General features: G+C 40.4%; 1 protein-coding gene across 3 annotated transcripts; it reads left to right on the top strand.

Moving 5' to 3' along the window:
• The first annotated feature begins 167 nt into the window (after positions 1–167).
• PDPK1 (3-phosphoinositide dependent protein kinase 1) lies at positions 168–27073 on the top strand. Of its 3 annotated transcripts, none has more exons than XM_054080191.1 (14): positions 168–302; positions 11057–11326; positions 12421–12463; positions 12661–12798; positions 13784–13928; positions 15717–15814; positions 16460–16535; positions 17500–17568; positions 18044–18140; positions 19338–19511; positions 19898–20115; positions 20516–20573; positions 21451–21603; positions 22157–27073. In XM_054080191.1, the coding sequence occupies exons 1-14, from the start codon at positions 279–281 to the stop codon at positions 22262–22264; spliced, it is 1671 nt and encodes a 556-aa protein (XP_053936166.1). In that variant the 5' UTR covers positions 168–278; the 3' UTR covers positions 22265–27073. The 3 variants fall into 3 exon arrangements, with proteins under 3 accessions (XP_053936166.1, XP_053936167.1, XP_053936168.1); XM_054080192.1 differs by lacking the exon at positions 168–302 and adding an exon at positions 607–630; XM_054080193.1 differs by lacking the exon at positions 168–302 and adding an exon at positions 2906–3001 and having other exon boundaries at positions 22157–27072.
• Positions 27074–27822: the final 749 nt, after the last annotated feature.

Below are 27822 nucleotides of genomic sequence, written 5' to 3'. Positions count from 1 at the left end.
CCCCTCGCGCTCCTCCCCCGCCGGGGCCGAGGCAGGCGGCACCGCCCCCCGAGCCGCGCATGCTCAGACGGGACCGGCGGGGTCGCTCCTTCCGGGGTCGCTGTGAGTGACAGGCGGCGCCACCAATGGGCTCTCGCGCGGCGCGGAAGTTCCGCCCGCGGCTGGGGGGGATTGTTGTGGGTGACGTCACGGGGGGACGCGGGCGCCCATAGGCGCGGGCCGGGGCCGCGCGCGGGGAGCGGAGCGGGCAGCGTGGGCCGCGCCGGCCGGGCGGGTCCATGGCCAGCGCCAGCAGCCGCCTGGTGAGTGCGGGGCGCGGGGGCCGCCGGGGCGGGGCGGACCCAGCACGCTCGGACGGGGAGCGCGGCCCGGCGGCGCCGCTCCCGAGACCGCGGCGGCGGGAGGCGAGGCGGAGTCGGGCCAGGGTCGCCGTGCAGGGCGTCCCGCCCGCTCCGACTCCCGGCGGGACGGGCCGGGGGCCCCCTCTGCGGGAGGCGAGGCTGTCACGGCGCGGTGCCGGTTCCGCCCCGCCCCTGCGTGCGGGCTGCCGGGCGCCGGGGCTCGCACCGCTCCGCCGGCTGCAGCTGCCGAGCTCCGCTCCCCGGGAGGCTGTTCCGTCGAATGGAGCTGGTGAGGTGGAGTCTCTCTCTCCAGGAGACTGGCCGAGCGGCGCCGGCCCTGTGTCGGAGCGCACCCCTCTTCCTGCTCGGTGCTTGCTTCGCTTGGGTGTTACGCGTAACCGTGTTTGTTGACTAAAGACGAGAATGATTATATGGAATAGCCCTGCAGGGAGAACATGAAATACTGCATCGAGGATTATGAAATGAAGTCATGTTTGACTATTAAAGGAATTAGTTTTTCTTTCCTGCCACTTGATAGAGCTCCGTGTGGATGCTTCCGAGCATCGGGGATGACTTCTGTTTACTTGGACTCTTTTGAACCGGGATTAACACCTCCCCTTGTGCTTCTGTCCTTGCTTGTTGCCTCTCTTTCCAGGTTTTTCTCTCCGAAATAGTTCTATTTCTGTTCCTTATTTACATGCAGTTTAGGTCTCTGTCTGTAAGAGAAACTCCCAGTCAGAGTTATTTTTACTTCTTTCTTTTCTATCCTGTTTAGTATTTTTCTGGTCAGGTAAGTGTGCTGATTGGCAGTGGCACAGAGGGGTGGCTCAGTTCAGCTAATCTTTTGGTAATTCAGCTGATGTCAAATGTAGGGAGACAGTATTTCTGAGACTCTGAGCAAGCTACTGTTAATGTCTGTATGATGGAATTAATAGCATTGATAAGTTCTGTGATTATTTTACTATAAATGCAAAACATGGGGGGAGGAAGTTGAGCACAGCTTTGAAAGGACTGTTCCAGCATTTCTCTGCCATAACTGTTAATTTTTGTATTCCTGTCTGAGGGGACACTTCCTAAACCATTCTGCTATTTTCTGGAGATGTAGTACCAAGGACAGAATTGCAGTTTTTAAGAAGGAAACTACTTTAGTGCCGCTTTAGTTGTGGATGTCAGTGTGATTTTCATTCTTTTCTGTTAACGCTTTCGCTGTAAGCATGTTTGGTTTCCTATCAGGGAGTGCTCTCCCTGTCAGAATGAAGAGTCTGGAAGAGCGGTTATTTACATCAGTATTTTCTGCTACATCAGGAGTAGCTGCTCTAGCAGTTATTAGATTCTACAAGCGTTTCTGACCTGATCGAACCTATAGTTTAGTCACAGATGTGTCTGAACAAAACTGCCGGCTTCCCCTCCCAGCACTCCTCCCACCATGGAATACTAACTCCACTTTTCAAAGAACTGGGTTCTTAACAGAGAAAGTTCTGCATCTATGCTAGGAATTGGTGTAGGCTATTTAAGAGTCCTGTCTGTAGTTATTTGTAGGTATAAAACTTCCAGACAGGCTCAAGGAGTTTCCCTACGTTAGGCCTGTCTGCCTAATCTTCTCATCCCTTGGTTTTCACAGAAGGCTGTGGTGAGTCTGGGTCACTCATGCACAGGCTCTTAACTGGGATATGTTTTCTGGTTATCTCCTACTGAAGCAGTCTGCAGGAGTAAGAAATAGTAAAAGATACTGAAGTTGAGATCGGGCTCAAAGGTGGAAAACTGGAAGAAGCTTAAGAGGAGCAATTTTATATGCATTCATGTTTCTAGCATAGGAAGTGCTGGTAACAAGTGGAAAGGAGATGATCCAGAGAATAATCCAATATAATAGCAGTGTTCAGCTAAGTGATTAATCCATTGTGTGGGTAGGTTTGTTTGTTTGTTTGTTTTAAAGCAATTCTTGGGATTTTTGGTCTGTTACTTACAGTGCTAGAAGTAATGTCAGTTCCATAGAGGTCCTGAAACTCTGCGTGTCCAGCTACAGCCTAATTGTAACACACTCTGCAGACTCGGGCTCCTTTTACTTCCCTGGAGCAGATCAATTGGAAGGCACCATTGCAGGAAAAACTTGGAAAGGGGTGCTGACTGTGGAAGTACTTCCTCCTGCAAGTACTCCTGTACTTTATTTTGTTACAGAAGGCATGAAACCAAGGGCACAGTCACTTTGCTAGGCCGAAAAAAGTAATAAACTGGCAACGTAATAAAAATAGGTTTGATCTGTGAAGACATTAAGTATTTTAGTAATTCCCGTTTTTGACAGTAAACTTGTATTTTACTATTTTTTCTTAGAAAAGCTATATGCGTTGCTGTAGAACTAGCGCATTTATCACATCAGAAAATATGCAAGTGAGAAATTACTTTTTAATATGGATAGATAAAAACTTAATTCAGAAGACACTGCATTTGAAAGATAAAGTCCTTCTCCAAATTCCTCATATTTGACCTTCTGAAGAATTTGTATCAAGCCAAGGAATTATTGTTTCTGGTATTTCAAATGGGAAAACTTTTTTTGCAGGTGGCCAAGTTAGATTGTGTGTGTAATAAAGAAGCAGAAAAGGGGAAGGAGCTGATATTTTCTCACTCCCCACCCCCCTCTTCCCTTTCTGACATCTTGTTTGCAGGTAAGCTTGTGGCAAGTTACTACAAACAGACTGGAGCGTGTAAAGGTACTGAACACAAGTGCAGAAGGTTAACTGGTCTAGAACTCTTATTTTTCACACCTTCTGAATTGTAGTCAGCACCGTAGGGAACAACTGACTTGTGTGACTGAATATTGAAATTGAGACTTGCCTTCTGCTTTAAAAGATAAACTGTAAATACTTAATTGGGCACATATCCTGTAATTCCTTATGGTGAAAAATTGCAAGGATTAACTTGCTTAGCACATTCTTCTGACAAGAAAGTATTAAGTTTGATGTTCAGTTCCTTATCAGCCCTGCAGGAGTTTTCGTTTCTTAACTGTGCTATCCAGCCTTTGCACACTCCATCTCCATGTACTGCCACCTCTCTGTGGCTGCTCCTCTGCTCTTCACCCAAAGCTGTTCGCTTTGCCTCCCAGAATTGCTAGCACAGAGCCTAGGATAGGAATTTATTTTGTGTTTGTTAGCATGAGCCCAAATCCATGTGGCACAGCACCTCTTGGTATTGGTGTGCTTCATGAGATGACTGGTGGTGCAGAATGAGATCCAGACTATTGCAATTACAGATGGCTTTTGTTTTCTTGTGAGCTGGCCTGGATCTGTTTGTGTGACACACATTCTCAATGGCTTGTTTACATACACAGCTATTTGGGCCATAGGCTGACTTTAGGTTCTTGGAGATTTCTGTGGTTTCCTGTTTCTGATCTGTTTTGAGGCTGGGGAGAGGCAGTGGAAGGAGGGATTAAATAATCTCTGCCCCTGAAGGTGCTTGGCACTTGAGTGCTTTGCGTAGCAGTCGAGGAGGTTAGAGGGTATGTGGCTGATATGCAGGTTCTTACAAATCCTTTCATTAGCTTTAATCCCTACCTGAATTTGGAATTAGAATCCTGGAAATTAGTGGCAGGAAATACCACTGTTTGTGTAAGGCTGGCAAATTAGAAAAAGGCATTTGCATTAATTACAATGTTTGGGTCAACATTGCTCTGTGTGTGAGAAATTCCTTTCTGTAGAAACAAACCCAATCTTGTAGGTAATATATTTTTAATTCCCTGAATGAAGAGTCAAAACAATCTAACAATATAAAAGTGTTCTTTGTGCTGCCACATCCTTGAGTCTGTTGGTTATATTTTTGCTGATAAAACATGACTCGGATTTCCTCATTACTTGCTCATGGATAAACTGTGATAGATTTACTGCAGAAAGCAGGGATTTGGTGGTGGGTGATCAGTCATGAAGGAGGCAGAGTGTTAGAGCTGAGCTCTGTTTCTGATGGTTTGAGATTATTTTATGTGGACAGTACAGTATCTCTCCTCAAACTTAGAAATACTTCTCTATATATGATGTACACCCAGAAAGCTTAAGAATATAAGTCAATTAATTTTGATTCTTTTTCGAAGTTAATCTTCTTGATTATGTTTTGAAGATAGGGCTTAAATCTTCCAAAATTGATTTCAAATATCAGGCAAACAACTGCCAGCTAGATACTAGAGTCTTTTTTCACAACTTACTTGTGTCTTACAGCGATACAAAGAAATATCCCTGAAAAGAACAGTTTTACTCATCAGTTCTCATAGGTTATTATATATATACATATATATATATGTATTTAGATTTTATGTAATTTATGTATTTATGTAATTTATATAATTACATATATATATATGTATTTAGAGCATGGCAGGATGTCAGACTTAGCCTGGACTTTATATAGTGAAATAATAGCTGTATCTTATGATGATTACAAGTATTTTTGATGTTATATTCATATTACTGTAATTTTTATTTGAATTATATGAGAGCTTTGAATACAGAAAGCAGACTATATCGACTTGAATTCTTTTCATTCTTCAGTTTCCTGCTATCACAAAGATCACAGACTGTTTAGGTAGAATACTGTCTTTGAAGAACTATCTGCTCCAAGCTTTCCCCTTCCATTAACTCTTACAGTCTTTAATCTTGAAATTACCAGGGTATTATTGTTAAAGAAGTTGTCTTTTCTTTTACGTGATGGTCATTTCTAAGGCGCTTTAAGAGATTTTATGGGGGGGAACAGTTTTATGCAGTGCTTCAGTGAACACTTACCTTCCAGGACCGGAGAGGTTTCACGTGATGCTGAGTGGGAAGGTGAGCATTGTTCTGGTGGGTCAGGGCCCAGACTTCTTTTATCAGTTAGTTCCGCAGCCTGTTTAAACAACAATAAAATTCTCCTTTTATACAGCTGAATGGCTTTTGAAATTTGCATGGTTTATTCATAAAAAATGGTCTATTAAGCAATGGATTTTTCATGTGGCAACTTCTGAGATCAAAAGATTTCACTCCAGATCAATGTATGACTTCAGATTCTCTTGCAAAACAAAGTTGTGTTAAAATAGCTTTTATAATTGAAACATGAGATTTCAGTTTGTTATTTTAAATACAGTAATTGGTAACCAGTTATGAACCTTGACCTAAGACAGTCTTGACAGCATCTAGTGATGCTTTTCAAGGCACATGAATGGATTTTCTCCTTAGGCAGATGTTTTAATCTCTTAAAGGTAAATAGGTGTCTTATTAAATTCTTTGAACCATCTGACAAACTTCTAAGGATGTATAAATGTAAACTGGCGTTCAATGGAGCATACAATAGGTTGACAGAAAGGATGCTGTTGGCCACATAGCAGAGAGCCTGACAAGTCCATTTTTACAAGCAAGTCAGAGCAGAAATAGATGTGAGGATGAGGGATGAGATTGGGTGTTGACTGCAGTTCATGAAAGCGCGCTGTCTGTTGTTATTCTGGGTTCTGTGACTGCCTTCATTCATGGCAGTCACACTGGTGTCGCAGCGTACAGAGTTAATGAAAGGAAATCTGGTGTTGAATATTGATAGGGATCACGTGGTAATACTTGTGTACCTTGCAGACCACTCCTGGATGGGATTGGTATGTGATGGAAAGTGCCACCTGGACAGTGCTCCCTGCACTGGAATGGTTGCTTCTAGTTCGATTTTGTTACTCTGAGTCAGTGTTTCTTTGTATATTAACTTAGGTTTTTGGTGACTGAACTGACCTGCTTTGGCCTGCATTGTCTGTTTAGGTGCTTTGGGGAGTAGTTTGAGGAGATTTATTCAGGCCCCTCTTAGCACCTGACCGAGTTGCTTTTTTTTTCCTTGTGGGGCGTGCTGGAAGCTCCAGGATGTGTTGTGTTCCAGCCTTTGAAGTGGAGGCTGTTACAAATAGGTACTGGAGAACCTGGAGAAAGTAAACCTTTTCATTGTGGGATGTGGCAGGGGAAGGAAGATGATGGGAAAGCTGTGCATCGTATCTGTTAATTGCCCCTTCTTATGCTCTTTTTCAGATACAAGATGTGTGTCAGATGCAGCTGCTGCATCTCTGCTAATCACCTGAAACACCAGTGTGCCATGAAATGAATACATTAAATATAGCTCTCTAGCTGTTCACTTTTTCCCTTTGCATTTTGCAGATGAATCCTTAGGAGACCCCAAGTTGTCAATGTTTAAATTATAAGCAATACAAAAGGACTTTCAGTTTCAGAATTTTTGGCTCGCATAACAGTATCAAAATAATTTACAAAGCCTCTCCTGGCCAAATTTACAAAGCCTTTGACAGGGCCAAACCTGTCTATCTTAGGTGGTCTGTAGCAGAATCTCAGTGTGGATAGATAGTAGCAAGACAGCTTTGCAAAGCACCTGCCCAGTGAAAGTGATTGCTTTCTCTTAGTGGGAAATAAAGGCCTGTATTGCTTCTTAATTGAACAGGTAAATGGATGGACTCCATACTTTTACTTGAAAACCAGTATATTAATTTGGAGCTTGAATCTTGGATTCATGGATCTTGGAAGATCTTTCTGTATCAAAGGGTGGTGTTTGGCAGAGATGTAAAAGCTGTGATTCCATACGGTGACCTGTGGGGGGGATGTCTTACACTATCATGTAGTACCTGTTTGGAAAGCCTCTCAAATTTTGTTTTGTAGTGAGAAGATTAATTCACAGATATGGTAGGGTGCTGCTATGTTGCTTTCTGAGTCCTGTCATCTTTTAAGCAGACTCTGCTGATGGGAGGATGTATGTGTTTGTATTGGTTTGTCTTCATGACAGTCTGTGAACTTCTTGACGTGATTCAGTCTTAACACTCATGACATACACTGCTCACTAATTCTTAGAGCTGGTAAGACTTGGACTGAGTTGCAGGTGATCCTAATTTTTAAGAGTTCTGTGTTCTCTGATACCACAAGGCTAAAAGAGATTAATAAGGACAGATTTCAGGAGAGGGAGACTTTCTTTTGCCAAGTGGTGTGTGTGGTTTTTTTCTTCAGTCTTTAAATTTACACAGTGATTCTTTCAACCTTTTCTGTTTCAGACTCAATCTAGGTGTGAACCAGAAGTGATTCTTGTTTGGGATTGACTATTAGAAGTTGTTTAAGAATTTAAACAGTTTTACTTGGAATATGTCTTATATTAATTTTCTTCCACAGTATTCTGTATTTCAGATGTTATAAGGCTGAGTCAAATATTTAATGGATGTCCATCTGCATTGTTTCATTTAGTAGAGCTGTAATACAGTATACCGTATAAAACATTCATGCTAGTGTGCCACCTAATGCAGTTCTATCAGCATTGTTTATAATCAAAACAGAAGTAGCAGTTGTGTAGAGCCCATGTTGCTTTGTGTAAACAATACTGTGTTAGGAAGGTCTGCTTCCAAAAAAATGTGCCATATAGGTAAGTGGATGGAAGAGCTTTTCTGATCGTGCCTGCTCTATATCTTGAAGCAACTAGAGATTCAGTAACGCAATCAGCAGTCAGACTGAGTGTTACCAGACCAGTGATAGGTTAGGATCCTGCTCACACTGACTTGCTTTGTAACAGAAATGAGGTTTCACTAGTAGAGATTCAGTGGTAGCAAAGATACTTGGTCGTTATCAAGGTTCAGTATCATATCAGTGAGACAGGAGTCAAAGATGTTGGAAGCTTCAGAAGACCCAGTCTCTGCAAGTTTTTTTGCAGCTTTTAGTGTTGGTAGAACTGCATCAGCAAAGTGAAGACTGGCATGTGGGAACATGGGTAATCTCTGCAGGTGTGTTTTGGAATCTTTCAAAATAAAACCAAGGAGGTGAATAATACAGGATACCCAATACTATACAAGAATATGTGGAGTGTACAAAGAGGTGTAGGAGTGACTTTTTCACACCTAATTGCATAGTTCTGTCATTTCTTAGATAACGGATACTTTAAGTCTACAGCATCTTCCTCTGTCCTTGTTCTTGATTTTGACTTTCCTTTGAGAAAGTAGGAGACTGATTGACGTTACACCTGGGCTGGAAATAACCTTCTCTTCCTACAAAGTCCTTTACTCCGGTCTCCTCTTCCCTCAGGACTTTTCTATACTTGATATTCTTTGACTTAGTTTCAGATACTGTGCAAAAAAAATATACTGCATCCATCCCGCCCCCCCCCCCCCCCCCCTTTTCTCTCGGTGCTCTCTGGTGCTTTTGTGGTGTGGTTTTTTTTGTGTTTGTTTTTTGAAGGTGATCTTGCTGGCTGCAGAATCTAATGAGATCCCCCACAACGCTGCTGCTTTGCTGACCTGTGAAACCTGGGTTGGTCTGGAATATCCTAACTGGGGCCCGTTCATCACTTAAAACCTAATATTTAGTCTGTGTGCATGTGGGGTTTGTTTACTGTATTTCAGTTACTGGTATGTTTCTTATATTGGCATCGCTCTGTTTTGGAGCAGTGATGGTTGTGTCAGCCTTGGTGCCTCTTGACAGGAAAGAGCACAATCTGTTTTTAATTCTAGCTGCTGTGTATCTTTACACAGGCTGCTGTTTGAGTAGCTGTCTGAAAGGCAGGCGATTCAGCTGAGCTGTGAGAGCATTGGGGACTGTAACTACTCTGAGGAAGGTGTCAGCTAAAATATCTGCATAGAAGGCATAAAAGTGATTGTGACCTGCAGCACGCATACTTTAATGTCTGTGTGCTGTTTGTGTAATAATAGCATCGATATACGTTCTCTTCAGAGGGGAGAACGCTGCGTATCTGATTCTGAGCAGGGGCACTTAGTGAGTTTTTTGACAAGTACAATTCTCCTGCCTGTCTCTAAGCCTTCCCCCAGCCTCAACACACTTTTGCGCTCACAAAGGCTGCGAAAGGTATAGCAAACAGCTGTTGTTATAGGCAGGTTTCTCGCCAGTCTCCACTGTATCACAGCTCAGACAGAGGTCTGATAAAAGAAGCAACTGGCAACAGCCAGTTCTGGATCTGCTGCCCCACCAGTGCAGTCAGGGTTCTTGGAAAATCCCTTGGGAGCAATAGAGATCCTGGAGCAAGGAGGCTGCACTTGGATTGGGAAGGGCATCTTCCCTTCTGCCTCTTGGAAGATACTGTTTAGAGTAGTTGCTGAATAATAGTTATTTTTCAGTCTTTTATGAATTGATATTTATATATCGGTTATGGAGAGCGGAGGAAGAGGAGAGTGGTAGCTGTCCTGGTTTTGACCTTGTTACTTTCATATCAATTTAAAAAGCACACATTCACATGTTTGTGTCCTGTTGTTCTGTGAGGCGACTAAAGGTGTAAGTAAAGTGCATTTCTGAATTGTATCTTATTTTTGGAAGAAGTGTAGCTGTAAATAAGCACTGCTTTTTCCCTCTGCATAGAGCACTGCTGATTCAGGAGCTGGGTGCTTTAAGCCTTTATACATGATTGAACCAAGTCCAGTTCCCCTTCTAAAGTGGTTTATGATAGAAATGCAAAAAGTGTTCTGAATCAATTTGAAATTCATGAGAAAAATTCTTTCTGTCAGAAGATAATATTTATATGAGTACCACCGTGAGGTGTTGCAGACTTGGCCAGGGTTGCACAGTGCCTCTGTTCTGAGGTTGTGCGATTTTCATTAAGTCATAGGTTTATTTTGCTAGATGTACATTAGAATACTGAGATTAAAAAATAGTGTTCAGACATTCATTTTCTTAAATATTCCCTCTGTTTGCACACTGGTTCAGTTGTTACTGTCAGAAGTTGTTCAGCAGAGCACTCCTACTGTCTGTGCTTTCTGGGCAGTTCTAAGTACAATGTTTGAAGCAGGCATCCACCAGAATAATGGAGGTTCATTGACTACAGGAAGGGAAGGCAGCTTGGCAAGTTTCCTTGGTTTAACTTGAGAAAAGCTGATAAGAGGGTACCAAATGATGAGTTGCCATGTGTTACAAGAGTCGGCATTTGGAGTGTATCTTCTTGTACTTGCTGTTTTCTGGGTTGTACCTGGTTCTTTGGTTTAGATGTGGGATGTCTTTATGTGACCATATGTACAATTTAAATAAGGCAGTCTCCCTTGTTTTAAAAAATGATGGACCATGGCATTCTTGAAAAAAAAGTATTAGATATTGCTGTTTATTTAAACCCTCCAGCTGATCTGCCTGTTATACGTTGTTCTCTTTTCTTGTCCTTCCCCTATGTGTATTGGACAGAAGTATTATCGGAGAAAGTGAGATTCCAAGTAAAAATGTAGGAATTTATCTTTTGTCTCCGTTAAAGTTTTTGTGCTCTGCTTGTTTGTTTGGAGTTCATTGTAACTTGGATCTCTAAAGTGATGTTACACATGAATGCAGGTTTTCATTGTATAGTTAGATAATTCTTTTAGTTTCAGGAAAACTACTATTTGTTAAGATTGGACAGATGGCTCTGTCTCTAAGCATGAAATAAAATTCAAAGATCATGTTATTCATAGGAGAATATACCATAAAATTTGATACCTTTGTGTAGGGGGCTTTTTGAGCTTGGAAGAAAGCATTCTAGAATTAAAGTGCTCTCTTGCTTGTGGCTTATGGCTATATGTATGTGCGCAGCATGACCTAAACAGAGGTGTCTAATGAATTTAGAGCTGCCATTTCAAAAATAAATACTAACATTCTTTCCTAAAGACATTCTAATGATAACCTTTCCAAGTAGGACTTTATATGATGTTCCTATGAAAATAAAGGGCAGATGTGTGTGGTAATTATTTGAAGATGTGAGAATAATGGTTTCATTTCTCTTTTCAGTATGATGCTGTTCCAATCCAGTCTAGTGTGGTGTTATGCTCCTGCTCATCCCCATCAATGGTGAGGAACCAAGCAGATTCCAGCACTCCATCTGTCATTTCCACCTGTGGCAGCAGACAGGGATCTAACATGGAGGGCACTGCAGCTGAATCAAGATCTACTTCAAACTCCTTACAGCAGCATACGGGACAGCAGCCTCCACAGCCTCGGAAGAAACGACCTGATGACTTCAAATTTGGGAAAATTCTGGGTGAAGGATCTTTTTCAACGGTAACTCAATCTAAGTTATTTGGCTCTTCTTATAGAAACTTTAAAATTTGTTGTGCAAGTAATATTGCTAAGATTTAAATCTGGAGAGAGTAAATGAGTGAGACATACTGGGTTTTTTTAAGTTTAACTATTAAAATTAAGTGATGTGCTAAATGTGGGTGCTGATTTTTCAAGTACCTTTTGGACTCACTAGAAGCTCGATTGTATCCTATTGCTTTCTAATGTAACTTTGATAGCGTAATGGGGCATGTTAAAGTTTTATGATATAAAGGATTGGAACTGGGCTAGGAGTTTATCATGGAAAGAATCTCTATGCAATATCCTCTCTGTGTCAGGAGCTACTACCGGATGTATAATGTTGAGATTGAAGCAAGGTATTGCAATGGATATAAAAAAATCACAAACTAGTCATCTGTTGTAATAAGTTTATTGCTAGATTCATGCAATAGGAATTTTCAGATTGTCCTGGAAGTTTCATTTTATAGGAGTTCCTTCTTGAAGATGATCTCTAATTTGTGTTCCTCCAAAGCTTTTATCTTTGAAAATGTAGAACTGCTTTCTCTTGCTTCTACTATTGGGATAGCTTTCATTCCCTTTCTTTAAATCTTTTTCCTAACAAAAGGTAAGTAGTTGAAAGTTCCGTCTCACTTCTTTTGATCTTTCAGATAAATGTTATCTTTTAATCTTTGCCATTTATTTTAAGTAAAAGTACTGTGGTAGATTTTTATAAATATTCCTCAGTGCCCTTGTTGCTTTTTATTTCCCCCCCCTTAAGAAGATTTGAAAATTTACTGTGTTTGGCGTTAACAATCTTTAGAACTGTTCTGAAAAGAAACAGTAAATCAATGATGACACATTGACTTTGGTGCATGAGTCTTTTAGCAAGAATGGTATTATTGTTCTGAGCTGGATTTTTGCAGACATCTTGCTGAAGCCAACACCACATGAACACATTCTTAAATATTTTGTTGATTGCAGTTGTGATCACTGATTTTGGACAATCCGTATTCTAAGTACCTCCTGGAAGATCAAAATCAATGTTAGTGCATGTCTTTAATGAATGATTACAATACATTTTTCTCCTCTGTTAACAGGTTGTCTTGGCTCGAGAACTGGCGAGTTCTAGAGAATATGCCAGTAAGTATTGACTCCTTCAACACGAACTTATTAAAAATACACTATCAGTGTAGTCCTGCTACAATACACCTGTCCAAGAGACAGTTGGAGATTTTATGATAATTCCATCTAACCGTAAAAACCCAAAGCAAATTATCTTGGTGGACTTTGGTTGGTTTTACCTCCTGCATTTTCACTCTTCTTTTTTTTTTCTTAAGTTAAAATTCTAGAAAAACGTCATATCATAAAAGAAAACAAGGTGCCATATGTGACACGAGAGAGAGATGTGATGTCCCGCTTGGATCACCCTTTTTTTGTGAAACTCTACTTCACCTTTCAAGATGATGAAAAGCTGTGTATCCTTCGAGGTTTAAAAATTGTTGTAGTTACTTTGTTACAAGTAATAATCTCCAGTTTTGGTTCATTTGTAACGTTGTCTAAGAAGAATGGTGAGATTGAGGTATTTAAAATATCTTGAATGTTTGCAATGCAGTATTTGCAGTTGTGCTTTTAGTAGAAATTAAGTAAATAAAATGAGTTTGCACCCTCGAAGAGAAGCATGAGAGGCTTGTGGGGCAGGGGAGATGAATGAAAGGATAGCTTAAATGATTCTGTGGTAAATGCCGACAGGCAACTTGCAGCAGTCTAAATTTAAAATAATTTTTTAAAAAGTAGGACAGTGTATGAAAAATACTTTGGAAATGTTTTATTTCAAATATGTGCAGAAAACCACCACAATCCCTGTGTTTAAAATATAGGAAGCCAGCCATATTTACTTCTGTTTATTTGAACAATTAGATCTATTAAAATTTTTCTTATGAAAATTCAGAATAATCTGAATGATGGGAAGCTGCAGCCCTGCTGTCTGGGCTGCTGTTTCCCAGGTTCTCTGTAGCAGTGACTGCAAAGTGCATCCCTGCGTGCACCGACAGACCATACAGGGGCTCCCTTCTGTAGTGTAAGCATTGGCTTATTGAACTCTGGGCTGGCCACACCCTTCAGGTGGTGGGGCAATTTTGGACACTGAATGCTAGCTATGCCCCTAAATACTTCTGGAGGCAATTGTGTATACAGCTTAGGTGAGTTATTCATGTGTCTGTCTCGAAAAACTACACATTTAACACTTTATGTAGTCTTTGCTATGCTAAGAAATCAGGACCTGTGTCTTAGGCTGTTCATGTATTTAAGAAATTGTTCGGGGCTGCTAGCATGTAAAGTTTCAAATGAACCAACTTTACTTCTTCCCCCTTGCTCATGTATTTTTAGTGTTATTCCCGTCTTTGGAATGAAGTGTGGGGTTTTTTGTTTTAAGTAGTAAGCCTTAACTATACTTACATTCAGATTTTGGGCTTAGCTATGCCAAAAACGGAGAGCTGCTGAAGTATATACGCAAAATTGGCTCGTTTGATGAGACCTGTACCAGGTTTTATACTGCTGAAATTGTATCAGCCCTGGAATATTTGCATGGGAAAGGAATAATTCACAGGTAACACAAAGTTAAGACCAACATGTATTTGATTATGCACAAGGTGTTTTTTCTAGAAACGTTCTTTGTGAAGTCCAGAGTGACAGTAGATGTTGCGGAAAGCTGATGAGAGCACAATAGCATTTTGTTGGCGTTGGTGCTGTTAGCATAGGGAGCTGAACAAGTAAAACTTCAGGAGGAGAGACATTCTCTGTTGTTAGACCAACTGTTCTAGCAGGAAAAAGTAAGAAAAGGTTTTGACCTAGAACTAGTGTTACCAAAAAGCCTGTCTTTGTCAAGCTTGGTCAGCTACTATAAAAACCAGAATTTGACTCTATTTAACTACTTTTTTTTCCTGTGGTTTGAAGTACCAAAAGTAACCAGAGTTCTGCTGATGTGGGAATTAGTGTGCTGCTTGTCATCTAGAAAAGTAAAATATAACATGTCAGTTTTCACTGAGTGAATGATTTCCACAAAGTGGAATGCTAACTAGGTAAATGGTGAAGTCTAGGCAAGTTTTTAACAGGGCCTTTGCAGTTGTTCGTGTTGTAGTTACATTGTCTGGATAAGCAGGTTTTGTCATTCATGTTTAGTAAACAAATCAAAGCTGTAAATGTGAGAGATCAGAACTGCAGAACTTCTTTTTGGGTAGGAAATCTATTGTGCCTGTAGGTTCCTAAAGAGTTGTTCATGGAACAGGAGATGCTAGTTGTCGAAAAGCTCACTGATCATAAGCGTAACAGCATTAGTACTTCTTTCAGTTGTATTTAAAAGGACGAAGTATTTTCCTAATACTTTTCTGTGAAGTAATTGGGAATAGAATCTAAGGGGGGGTGAATGTGGGGAGTATTAAAAGCCTAAAATTTTCTACAGGGCCAGGAGAGAGGGGTAGAACTCCCAGTTTCACTTTGATTTTGTAGTCAACGCGTTAGGCTGGGACAACCACAACCCATGCTTTTCAGTAATAGAGGCTGTAATCAGAGAGAAATAATGCTACACAGTTGTTGATGGAAACAGCTCTGAATTTGCACTGGTTTTTTTCTTACCAGTCAGCCAAAACAACTCCTGTGCTTCTAGGTTTCTTTATGAGCATCCAGAGATACTTTTGGGAGGGGAAGTATGTTGTCTTCTCTTGCCAGCCAAGGAAACCTGGTGCAAAGTAAATGATATCGTAACAGTGTAACCCAGGGCTGTTTTCTGTTGTTGCTAATGAACCTCTTGACATCTAACTCTGTATTGCTGTATGTTGTGTGTGTATGCTGTGGGGTCTGGTTTTATTCACAGGTGGAGGCAAAGTCCATACAAATGGTATCGCGCATGTGAAATACAGATTACACATGGGTTTGAATGTGACAGCTATAAACATGCTGTCCTTGAAGAGTAGAGGTGGTTTACAGTTCTTACCTGTTCTGGACACGTAGCTGGGGCAGGGGTTTGCCATTGTTTGAGGAATTACAGTTTTGTAATGAGTGGGCAGGAGATTTCACTGCCATATCAATGTCAGTTGTTATTTAAACTAAGGCTTGGGAGTGAAGAGTTTGGGGGTTTTTTTCCGTTTTTGCTGAGCAAGTGAGATACACAGTAGCTTAGTTTTGAAGTTACTACTTCCTATCTTTTCAGAATATAATGTTAACAAGCTTTTCAAAATCTGTTAGCAGTCAGTGTGTTGATGGCTGCAGGTTAGAGGGTAGTTGACACAACAGTGTTTATAGAATGTCTCATTTACGATAGTGTTATGTACATAAGTCTTTAAAGAGTTTTGGGACTCTTAATTTGTGTGCTGTATAAATATAAAAATCTCTTTTGCAGGGACCTTAAGCCAGAGAACATCTTGCTAAATGAAGATATGCACATTCAAATAACAGACTTTGGAACAGCAAAAGTATTATCTGCAGATAGCAGACAAGGTATGCCATCATTTACTTTCTGTGACATGTATGACTACAGCAAGCAGTCCGTGGAGAATTTGCATACATTTTATTTACCAAACTGTTACCTTGAAACAGCTTTGACTGTCACTGCTTAGGTTATGTCAGAAGAGATGATATTTGGTGTAGTGACATAGCCGGCTAGATCACCATATACAGCAGGAAGTTAAACTACTACAAATTACTTTTCATTTGCGAAACAAGTACAAAGTTACTGTGGCTCAGCAGAAACAGTAAGTTTTTACCCTGCTTATGTATTTAACCCCAGTGATATTAGAGTTGCTCAAATGTGAAGGTTATAGCATTTTTGTGTTGCTAGTTGCTTAGTATTAACCTGTGAATTGATGCTGGAAGCAATGCCTGAAAAAAGTGCAGGCTGAACTGAATTTGATGAGGCACCTAGATGCCTGGCTTCTTGAACCAAATAGATATCACTGAGATTAACTGCTTGGTCTCTTCCAAGCAGGTTTTGTTGATGGGTAGAGAAATTAGTTTCCTGTGGGTTCTTTGTAGCATTACATAACTTGCAATAGCTTCCCTTTGGGTTTTTCTATTAGGGGAAGAAAGGGAGACTGGCTTCTGCCTAAGTATGTATTTGCTTATTTCTTTCCGTTTTCTTACCAGCACGGGCGAACTCATTTGTAGGGACGGCACAATATGTTTCTCCAGAGCTGCTGACAGAGAAATCTGCCTGTAAAAGGTGAGGACTATTGTATTTCAGAACTTCACTGGCACTGTCAGGATACAGTCAAATGATGGGGGATAAACCAATCAAGCAAGCGTAGTATTGGGAAGAAACAAGATGCTTGAATATAAAGATTTCTTAAGGGAGTTTGAAGGGAGTGGAAGAATAATCAAAGTAATCACCAAGAAATCATAAGGAAAGGAGATCTCCTATATGAATTACTGGCGATTTGTGCTAGCGTTTCTTGAATAGCAGAAATACCATTAGACTTTCCATGGAAAGACTTCATCAGGCTGTTACCTCCTTTTAGAAGTCACATAATGGTTCATCTTTAATAAAAAATAAAAAAATCTTAATTTTAGTAGCTTTGAGTCTGTTTGTATTCTAGGTTTCCGTGAGGGTTTCTAAGCTTTAATCAAATCTGTGTAGTTTACCTCAAGGTAAAATAAGTGAAAAGTACCTTTGCAGGCCAACACGCTAAAACTTAAGACTTGCCTTCACCCATGTACCACATAACCTGCCTTTTTGTTTGTGTCTTAGAAAAGATTTAAGTGATAAGAAGCTGTATTGTGACTTTTTTGAATAAGATGTTTAGAGGAAAGGATTTTAATTCTTAAGAGCATATATTGCATTACGTTGCATACATCTTTGAATTGTGGTAGTGGGTAGTAAGTATTCTTTATAGTCTTTTTACATAATCATTAATTATTTTGACTGAGAACTCAGCTGTCTGCACATGTGCTTGCAGTGAGTTGTTGTGGGATGATTACTGCATGCTCTTTTTGTGAAAGCTGTGTTGCTATCCTGCTCTGCTGTCAAGGAGTGAGGAGCAGGTGGTGTGGAGATGGTGCTAGGCAGGCTTGTCCAATGTGTTTGTGCTATGTTCTGACTAGCAGAAGCTTAATTTTTTTTTCAAATTACAGTTTAAAGACTTCTTATAGGAAAACATGTGATATGTTTTTTCCTTTTCCTTTTGAAGCTCTGACCTCTGGGCTCTGGGATGTATAATATATCAGCTTGTAGCTGGATTGCCCCCGTTTAGAGCTGGGTAAGAGATTTAAGCTTACTCTTTACATGTGGATCATAAATATGTTGACTTGATTTTGGCTTTCACCTGACTACCAGTTCTGAAGTACAACTTTTCATGTTGTGCTTCCTTTTATTTGTCCTGTCTGATGTCATGAAGGTGCTTAGACAGCTATAACTAGAGTTCCTGAGAGAGATTCCTTAGTTTATCCTAGGGTTTCACATGTGATTTGTACCAGAAAGATAACTATGCCTATGTGAAGAGGGCATGAGTCACCCATGCATTGAGACATTTGAACTTTTCTTGTTATTCAAGTATCTGATGTTTACATGATCATGGATACTTGGAAGGCTGTACCCCTTTACCCTAGAAAGATGTGTGGGAATGTGGCTTCACTTGTAGGTCTCCTGTTCAATATTTGTCCAGGTTGTGCACTGTTAAGGTGAAAGAAACATGAAGAGCTGATAACAAGAACTAATATTTTTCTCTTTTGCAGAAATGAATATCTTATATTCCAGAAGATAATAAAGTTGGAATATGACTTTCCAGAAAAATTTTTTCCCAAGGCAAAAGACCTTGTTGAAAAGCTATTGGTAAGCATTTGCTGCTGTTAAATGATTTAATGACGTTGGAAACATTCAGCTTATGTAGTTCTTTTTTCCTAAAGTTTCTATGCACTCTATTGCAAACTTTATAGTAAGAACAACTGGGAGCATTATTGACTGCATAGAGGAGTGTCTTGAAAAACAATATCCATTCTTAAACAGGACTTAAATAATTAGTTTTTTGAGTCTGAATTGTAAAGTGTGGACAAGGAATGTCTCTCAGTGAAATGGAAGCAAATGGTTCTAAATGCTGTGCATTACACACGGAAATTGATTCAAATACTTAGGTTTACATAGTACTCAGATTAAATCTTATTGAGTTGTGTAATGAATCATTTAGTTGAAGAGCGTTCTATTTCACAGGGAGAAATATTCATTACAATGTAAATGAACTGACCATGCACTTAGCTCGTACTTAACGCATATCTCCATAGTATCAGCCAACAACATCTCAATAGATCAATAGTATCGTGAAGAATTACTCTGCATGTGAATGTTTGACAGATATAAAGAAAAATAGTTGTCTCATTGGTGAGATACAGCCGTGACACTCCAAAGAGTACGCAGAGAGCATTTTGGGTGGTGTGAGCTTTCTGAGGTTCAATTGCCGGGCATAATAGTAGCATGGGTGGGGGATGAGGAGAAAAACTGTGGTTTGTGATTGTGGATGATGATGAGTGCAATCACAGTAGAGAACCTAGCAGTGTGTTCCTGTGTCCAGGCTGGCTCTGTGGCTAAGCTTGTGCAGGCTGATTGGTGAGGTCTAGGTTATGTCAACGTCCTGAAAACTGTGCAGTGTTGGGGTGCTTGAGCGGTTAGTGTGACACCAACTGGACCATCATTAGAATGTGATGCTGGGCTGTACTTAAATGAGCTATGCTCTATCAAGCCGCCTTTGTATGCTTGCTTGGGTTTCTGTCTTCATGAAGAAACAAAGCCAAAAAATCATGTGGACCCAAATAAGCCCTGCTTCCTCTAGATCTGTGAGCTGATTTAATACAAAACATTGCTGTCAAGTCATACTGCCAATGTCTTGTATTATAAGCAGTCTCCTTATATTCTAGATATTAAATTCTTAGGGCAGTGAGACCAACTGGTTTTAAGTGTTTTTATGCTGCTATGGAAATGTGAATGGTGCTTGCCCCTTCCTTGCTATTTTATGCATGTTAACTGTAATTTGTTCAGGTTCTAGATGCTACCAACAGATTAGGTTGTGAAGAAATGGGAGGATATGGACCTCTTAAGGCTCACCCCTTCTTCGAATCCATTGTGTGGGAGAACCTACATCTTCAGACACCTCCGAAACTTACAGCGTATTTACCTGCTATGTCAGAGGATGACGAAGACTGTTACGGGAATGTATGTTTGTCTGTTGCTGTATTCAGTTCTGACTCTGCCTGAGACTTTTGTGAAAGCATAATTATTGCATCTTAAATATTTTTATTGAAACTACTGATTAGTTATATTTTAATGAAGAATCAATTAAGAATCTAATAGTGGTTAAAATTTGAACTAGTTGGCATTTTTTTTCTGATAAAGTGAGTGTTTGGAAAAAGTACTGGTTGGCTTGCTTTTGACCAAGCTTTCTTTTTTGGATAAGTGCCCCTTAGTCTATAGACTGGGCTGTCTTTTTGCCCAAAAGCATAATAAACAAAAGCATATTTAAATTAAAAGCCACAGTTTAGTGCAAAATAAGCTTTCTAATCAAAGAAATTTCTTGACTTCATTTTGTTTTCCTCCGTTAGTATGACAATCTCCTGAGTCAGTTTGGTTGCATGCAAGTTTCTGGTTCTGCCTCTTCCCATTCACTGTCTGCCCCAGAGACAAGTACACCGCAGACAACAGGAGGAAATATTGAACAGTATATTCATGATCTTGACAACAATTCCTTTGAGCTGGACTTACAGTTTTCTGAAGATGAAAAGAAGTTACTTCTGGCAAAACAAGCTGGTGGAAATCCTTGGTAAGACCTTTCAATATAGCTTGTCTGGTACTTACACAGCAGTAAGAAATTCAGAAAAATAAGTTACCTTGTGTCAAATTAAGATTTGTCAATCTTAAGGTTGTCAAGTGAACAATTAGCAACTAGATTTTTCCTGACTTCTGTTTTTAAAGCAATAGCAGCAAAAGCCTGATACTTTGTTTCTAGAATTGACAACAAGGTCTAGAAGATGTTGTGGAATATGTTTCAGAAGTGATGCGGTACCAGAGCTGAGATGTCTTCCCTCTACAGAGTCCTAGAAATAGAAAAGGTCCCTTCTTTCTTACAGTTGCCATAAGTTGGGTTTAATAATAGTAATAATAAAAGCTGTTTCTGCAAAAGAATTACTTCTAGAGTAATAGTTATTTTTCCTTTTATTTAGGCATCAGTTTGTAGAAAATAACTTAATCCTAAAAATGGGTCCAGTGGACAAAAGAAAGGTAAGGGGTTTTCTTAATTCTCTGTAAGAAGATTCAGCTGTCACATTGTCGCACAGTTGCAGCATAGATGAGGAATGTGTTTTAGAGCTTCCTTGTTTACCTAAGGGTCAAATGGTTTTCTTTATTTTTTAAAATATGTTTTATTGTGAATAGACTTTTTTCATAATTTAGTGGTATCTTAATTTTTGGAAAAGGCTAAAAGATGTGCTAGTGATGTTTTCACTTTGAGACTGCTAGTAAATGAGGTTTTGTTCCCCTTCCTCCTCCTAATCTGATATAGCCCAATAAAAACTTTGTCCTGATTTCTCTGTGTGGATTGAGCCACGAATACTGGAAAATAAAATACAAGCCCATACTATTCCTTAACTGTGTTGTTTTTCCTGGATCTGGCTAGTGCCTGCACCCTGAGAGAGGCAGAGTTGACATTAGAACAGCTTTAAGTATTAAATTTGTTGTTGCTCAGCTGCACTGCGTTAGTCTGTCAGCTTTACGGGAACGTGGGTTCTGTTTTGTTTAAGTTACTGGCTTGTTCCTAATTTTCTCAGCAAAATCATGAGTATTGATTTCTGTGCTGCGATTTTTGATAAACAAATTTTGCTTCACTCTGTCCAGCTAGTTGGTTTATGTTTTGCTAGAACTTGAAGATGCTTTCTTAAAACCGTACTTGTGTTCTGCCATGTAGGAATGCACTGCACCCCCCTAAGAAAGGAGGAAAGTCAGTAGGTAAAGGAAAAGGCAAGAAAAGGTCCCCCAAACTCAAATGCACTGTCCTGTCCCTGAGCTGTTCTATGTCTGCCTCTGTTGTCAAATTCAGAGATCTATGCATTTACACTTTCTTCTCATGCTTTTTTTGCATTGCTGTTTCTACTTTTATTAGGGATTGTTTGCACGTCGGCGCCAATTGCTGCTCACAGAAGGGCCCCACCTCTATTACGTGGATCCTGTCAACAAAGTTCTAAAAGGAGAAATCCCATGGTCTTCAGAGTTGCGGCCAGAAGCCAAGAATTTTAAGACATTTTTTGTTCACACAGTAAGTGACTTCAATTTTTTTCTAAGTTGCATGGATGATTATTGTAAGTTGTTAATAAGTTATCTTTTCTGGAGAAAATATAATTCTTTCAATACAAGTGGTGTTAGCCTTAATTTAAAAAAAAACCCAAACAAACACAAAACTTGAAGTCCCCACAACAAAAACAAAACAAAACAAACACCAAGAAAAGTCCTCGACATGCGCGTTTCCCACAAAAATACAAGTTTTTTTATTCATGTGTAAATAAACTACAAGTGAGTTTGGGGATTTGAAGAAAGCTCTTAAGGAGGACTTTAAAAATGTAGCCCTTTCTGTATATAGTGGGTCACAAGAAACGCACCAACATATTGTTGACTTGACTGCTTAACAATATTGAGATGTGAGATGTATGGTTATTCAGTAATACATAATGTTAAATAACTGTAAGTGAATTTTATCTTTTGGGAAGTTTATCAACTGATTCTGAATAATTGTTTCATTGGTCAGTGTAGAATAATTACAGCTTTTTGGTTAAACTGTTTGGAGTACTCATTAAAATGTTGTTCACTTGTAGCCGAACAGGACGTATTACCTGATGGACCCAAGTGGAAATGCTCATAAATGGTGTAAAAAGATCCATGAAGTTTGGCGGCACAGATATCACCAGAATGCTGCTAAATAGTAAAGCTCATCCAAAATGTCCCAGTTTCCCTACTTGCTGCTAGAACTTCGTGTGCAGCCGATCAGAGGAATCTTTCCAACCCACCTGTACCATCTCAAGGGGAAGCGTATGTCTGAAATGTTTTTTTTTAAAAAAAAAAGAAAGAAAAAAAGAAAAGCAAAAACCTAATGGAATTCAGGGTCGCTTTGCTCGCTCTTTGTGCTTCTGTTGAGGCTTCCACATGCATATCATTGCAGTGAAGATCTTGCTTTTGTGCACTTCAGCTCAATTTCTGCTGCAGACTAGTGGATAGACCTTGCATTACCAGCTTCACTTAAGATGAGTTAAAACCAATCCACACGCACACACGCCGAATCATGTACCAGCCTTGCATTTTATGGGGCTGGAGTTTTCTGTGACTTTCAGATTATCATTAAACTGTATTTCATCAGGGAGCTTTTATACGCCTCTCCTAAGCACCATCTCTTTGTTTTCCTTTCCTCACAGTCCCCCAGCTTATTGGTATATGGCATTTGTAGCCAGGTCAGTCGCACCCTTGTGTAATTCCTAATATAGTTCTGGTTGCAGGATTTATGTGGTACTTTAGTAATTATGTGAATGAATCAGATGTATGTGTCTGGCAGACCGGCTCCAATGACACAGGTTGAGAGAGTAAAATGCTGAGCATGGCAATGGAGATTTTCTAATATTGAAATGTCAGCTTCTGAATCATAAAAGACTTTAAACATTCAGTTTAAATTTTACTATGAATCATATGTGTGTTTAATCAAGGGACAATAAACTTACCAGCATGCTTTTAACTAATGCTGACTAAAAAATTAACTAGTTAGTATGGGGGAAAAAGATGACTATTGAAGTAGTAAATAGTTTTTCACCTTTTCAGGAGATGAGGGCTAGAAGATTTCTTTCCAGAGTGTGCATGTATTGTGCATTTTAGTGGGGCCAACCTATTTACCTGGGTAGAGAAGGGAATGAGAGCTTTGTACAGTTGATTGCTTGACCTTTGTATGATGAGATGTACAAATAACCCTGGGTTTGGTCCTTGGCCAAATATTTAGCAACTCTGAAAAAAAAATTAAGCAATTGAAATATTAGATCCATAAAGTAATCTTGTTAAAAATTCAAAGGAAAATATTGATAAAAAGGGGAAAATATATGGTACTTAAGGCATATCTATCAAATGAAAATATTTTTCATATCGTTCTCCTTTATTGTCTTCAAATTAAGGCTTTTTTTGTGGTCAAACATTTCTTGTAACACTACAAAGTCATGCCTTTCTATGTGCTAAAACCAACTTCCCTAATGGTATTGTCAACATGCCCATGTTCCTGAACCTCGCAGAGAGGAATAACGTAGGTCAGCACAAAGGCATTCCTTCCTTGTTTTGAAAGCAGTATAAACATCATGCCTATTCACCTTCCACACATACCACCTCTTTGCATTTTGAGGTCTCATGCTATGATGTGCTTTTCCTTCCACCAAAGAAAGAAAAGCTCTGCTGCAATGCTGGAAAGCATGGGAGCTACTGTTCTAGAAGCAGTATTTTAAAAGCAGTGACTTATCAGGATTTCTCAGAAAACACATAAATGTTGGATATTTTGTTGTTGTGCAGGGTGAAGGAGACTTATTATTGATTTCTTAAAAACTGTGATCTGGTTGAACTTGATGACAGTTTAGCTTTTCCAGTATCTTTCGGTCTTTAGAGGAGAGGGTGCAGTTGCCTTTTCTTCTGAAGGAACTGCATTCTTGTAGTGTTTTGTTTTCCCACCATGTACATGACAAAAGTAAATCGCTGGCTTACAGTGCCATGTGTTGAAAGAGCAGAGGTGCGCTGTAAGTGGCCGAGATGAGACAACACACAATTCCTTTTGCATCAGGAGAAATTTCATCATGTTCAAGGTACACTCCTCATCACTAAAATTAGAATAGCACGATGCACCTTCTACCTGTGCCTATATTAATCCTGTGTTTACCAAGGTGACATCTGTTGTAAGTTTGTAGAGCTATCCGTTCCTTCTCTGGCTGTCAAATTCTAGATGTATCTTGGGTCCACAGGAGGCAACCCTGCCAGTTTTGGATTTAGTCTTTGGTATAAGAGATGTAGACGTATTTCCAGCTTCGTGCAGGAGAGCTTAGCAGTGATGGAGATTCGTGGTGCCACTTGCCACTGCTGTTTGGTGTGATGAGACTTGCCTTCACATACAAAGCCTGACAAAGCTGTTCTGCTATCAGCAAACACCTTAGCTTCATTAGAAGATGGAGTGATCTCCATTGGCTTGTTCCCTACGTAGAAATCTGGGAATGCTTAAACCTGTTGTCTGTAATATTTAGGCTTGTAGTCATCTTGCCATAACAAGGTAATCACTCTGCTTTTTCACACTCTGAAAACCCTCTCTTGGTAGACTGCCGTCCTGCCCACCGCAAACTTTCAGCCAAAGAAAGCAGTAAGCTAGCAAGGAGATGTCTGGAACACTGATGTCTGTGTTCTGGTATTCCTCTCTTCTCTTGACAGTGCTGTCATTGGAAAACTGAGCATCTCTTACAGCCATCTCTCTGTTTAGAACTTCAGTGTTCTGAATCAAGTCTTCCTTAGCTGCTGCTTTTTTGGAAAGGGACTAGAACTTTTCTGGGGAACTTGTTTGTCTGTCTTGGACTGCAAATAAAATCTGTGGTTTTGAAAGATGGCAGCAGCATAGAGTGAGGCAAGACAAAGCAATCATGGATTTAAGTGTGTTTCACCCATTTGTCTAGTGAAACGCCGATTGGCGGTGCTGCGTACCGTGAAGGGCTGGCTCCTGGTTTAACTGCTTTGTACCTGAAGTGAGGCAGACTCAGAACTTTGTCCTGACGATCACTCCTGTGAGCAGGGGAGTTCATGGAACAAAAGGTGCTGGGGAGGTTCAGAGCTGCAGATAAGCCAGTTAATTTCTCTGCTTTTTCTCACGAGTCTTTCAAAGCACAAAAAGGGTGGTTAGGCACTTGAAGACTTTTCTTCAGGCTCCTCGCTGCAAGCCTACTGAATACCCAGTCTGTTGATTGATTCATTCCATCTGCTGCACTTTGAACCATTCCTAATCATAAAGAATCTGGTCATTAATGTAATTTACTTTTGCTTAGGGTTTGAACTGCAGGAAGGTGTTTATTGCATCTATTTTCTGTGGGGCGGAGCTTAAGAAAGAATGAAGTACTACTGCTAGGAAGGATTTTTGAATCACACTCTTCTAATCAGTGTTCAGCCCAGTCACAGGAAGCTTAAAACTACTTGGATAAACTGGAGAGATGAGTTTCTTACCATTGGCCTTGAAGTCCATTTTTGAGAAGGGTTTATATTAATGAAGACTTGCTTCAGATGTGAAGAGAGCTATGGAGAGCTCGGTTGGTAAGCATTTAGATGCTGAAGACATTTAACTCTCAGGTAGTACTGGGCTCCACTTACTTTCCTCCTCCTGATGTGATTTAGTAGTGAAGTAGCTGCTATTTAGAAGCCCCAGGAAAAAACTGTAGGTTGAAACAAAAAGATGTGATAGTTGTAATCATTTTTCCTAGTTCAAGATGCTTAAATTAATGTGCTTTTATTGTTACATTTTGTGCTGGGAACTTTGAAGGATCCTGAGCATTTCCCACACATACATTTAACAGTTTCTTTTTAATTATTTAGTAAGGTCCTCGCAACTGTTTCATTTGGCCTGCAATGTATTTCGTTTCAATACCTTGCTGAGGAGAGAACTGTGTATTAATAGTTGCCTAAAGATGTGGTCTGTGGATTCTGATCATTCTTTCTACTACGGAGTTACACAAATAGGTGTGGTATTTATATCTGAAATTTTGCTGAATGCCTGTAATATTTTATGCAAATATTTTATTAATCAGATGGAAGTGCTCCTGCAAAGCTTTGTGACAGATTGTCCATCAGTTGATCAAGTGAGCTTACAGACAAGTAATTCTCTGACCCAAAATGGCATGCTTTCAGTTAAGATAAGACTCATAATTTAAGAATATTTCCTCTTTCTTAGCAGAAATTACTTTTATGCAGCAAACAATGGGAGAGGTTCTTTGGCACCCAGTAACCTGGTTTGTCTCTCAGTGTGGCGGTGAATGTAGATGGTTGCCGTTTGACAAAGCTTCCTATGACCATGTACCAACTCTGATGGGGCAAATGTTCTAAATTGTAGCAGAACGTACAATTACTGTATCTGACAACAGAGAGAGGATAGGAACCAGGAACCATACTCAGTTTTGATAGTTGTATGCTAGCTGTATGCTGTCAGTTACGTGTGTAATATTCTCTACCTGGTTTGTAGCAGTAACTGTGATGTACAGATAAAAGCAGGAAAAAAACCACAAAAACCAAAAAAAAATAAAACCACAAAAAACCCACAAAAAATACACAAAAAACCCAAAGCCCAAGCAATCCCCTCAGCCCTCCACACCCACCACACAACAATCTCCCCTCCTCAAGAACTCGTGAGAACAGAAGCAAATAATGCAATGATACAAGATACACACTTTTGTATTTTTATTCTTCTAAGGTTATTTGCTGGCTCTCGTTGGCCTCTAGTTCAGTCTGTGTTATTTAAATTCTAATATATGAATTATTTGGATTGAATTCATGTTCGGGGCCATGGTGTTGTATGTATTGATGTACAGCCTTGAATGTGAATAATTATTGTAAACTATATTTTACATCTTTTCTGGCTTTATTATATAAATTTTCTATCGGTCGGTGATCTGATCCCGGGCGGCTCGGGCAGCGCGCGCTCCTGGATGCTGGTGGTCTGTAATAAAGGCATGTCGGGTCCTGGCCTCCGCCTCCTCCTGTGCCATAGTGTGCGGGGTCTGGGCTGGGATGTGGGATGTGGCATCTGAGCTGGGGGCTGGGGCTTGGGGACACAGGGGCCGATGCGGGACCAGGGTGGGATCTGGCTGGTCTGGGATGTGAGCAGGCTGTGGGATCCGGGGGTGGGATGCGAGGTCTGGGTTGGGATCTGGGACAGGGGGCCAGGCAGGGATGCAGGGTCCAAAGCAGGACCATAGAACAGTTAGGGTTGGAAGGGACCTTAAGGATTATCTAGTTCCAGCTCCCTGCCGTGGGCAAGGACATCCCACTACATCAGGCCGCCCAAGGCCCCATCCAACCTGACCTTGACCAGACTGGCCTTGAAGAGGGGCCCAAAGAGTGTAAGAGCATGCGCTAGAATCATAGAATAGTTAGGGTTGGAAGGGACCTTAAAGATCACCTAGTTCCAACCACACTGCTGGATCAGGCTGCCCAAGGCCCCATCCAACCTTGACCTTGAACACCTCCAGGGATGAGGCATCCACAACTTCCCTGGGCAAACTGTTCCAGTGTCTCGCCACTCTCATGGTGAAGAAATTCTTCCTAATGTCCAGTCTAAATCTGCCCCTCTCCAGTTTATACCCGTTCCCCCTGGTCCTGTCACCACAAGCCTTTATGAAAAGTCCCTCTCCACCTTTCCTGTAGCCCCTTCAGGGACTGGAAGGTCGCTATGAGATCTCCTCTGAGCCTTCTCTTCTCCAGGCTGAACAACCCCAACTCT

This window comes from Cuculus canorus, chromosome 15 (genome assembly GCF_017976375.1).
Source record: "Cuculus canorus isolate bCucCan1 chromosome 15, bCucCan1.pri, whole genome shotgun sequence".
Classification (NCBI taxonomy): Eukaryota; Metazoa; Chordata; class Aves; order Cuculiformes; family Cuculidae; genus Cuculus; species Cuculus canorus.
Note: the sequence above shows the minus strand (reverse complement) of the source record. Positions and strands in the feature narration are given on the sequence as shown.

Bases quoted from the DNA above. Each gene is read 5' to 3' on its own strand.
- PDPK1 (XM_054080191.1), top strand. From the start codon at position 279: ATGGCCAGCGCCAGCAGCCGCCTG. The intron at 11,327-12,420 runs GTAACTCAATCT...CTCTGTTAACAG, and splicing joins GTGAAGGATCTTTTTCAACG to GTTGTCTTGGCTCGAGAACT. The intron at 12,799-13,783 runs GTATCCTTCGAG...ACTTACATTCAG, and splicing joins TCAAGATGATGAAAAGCTGT to ATTTTGGGCTTAGCTATGCC.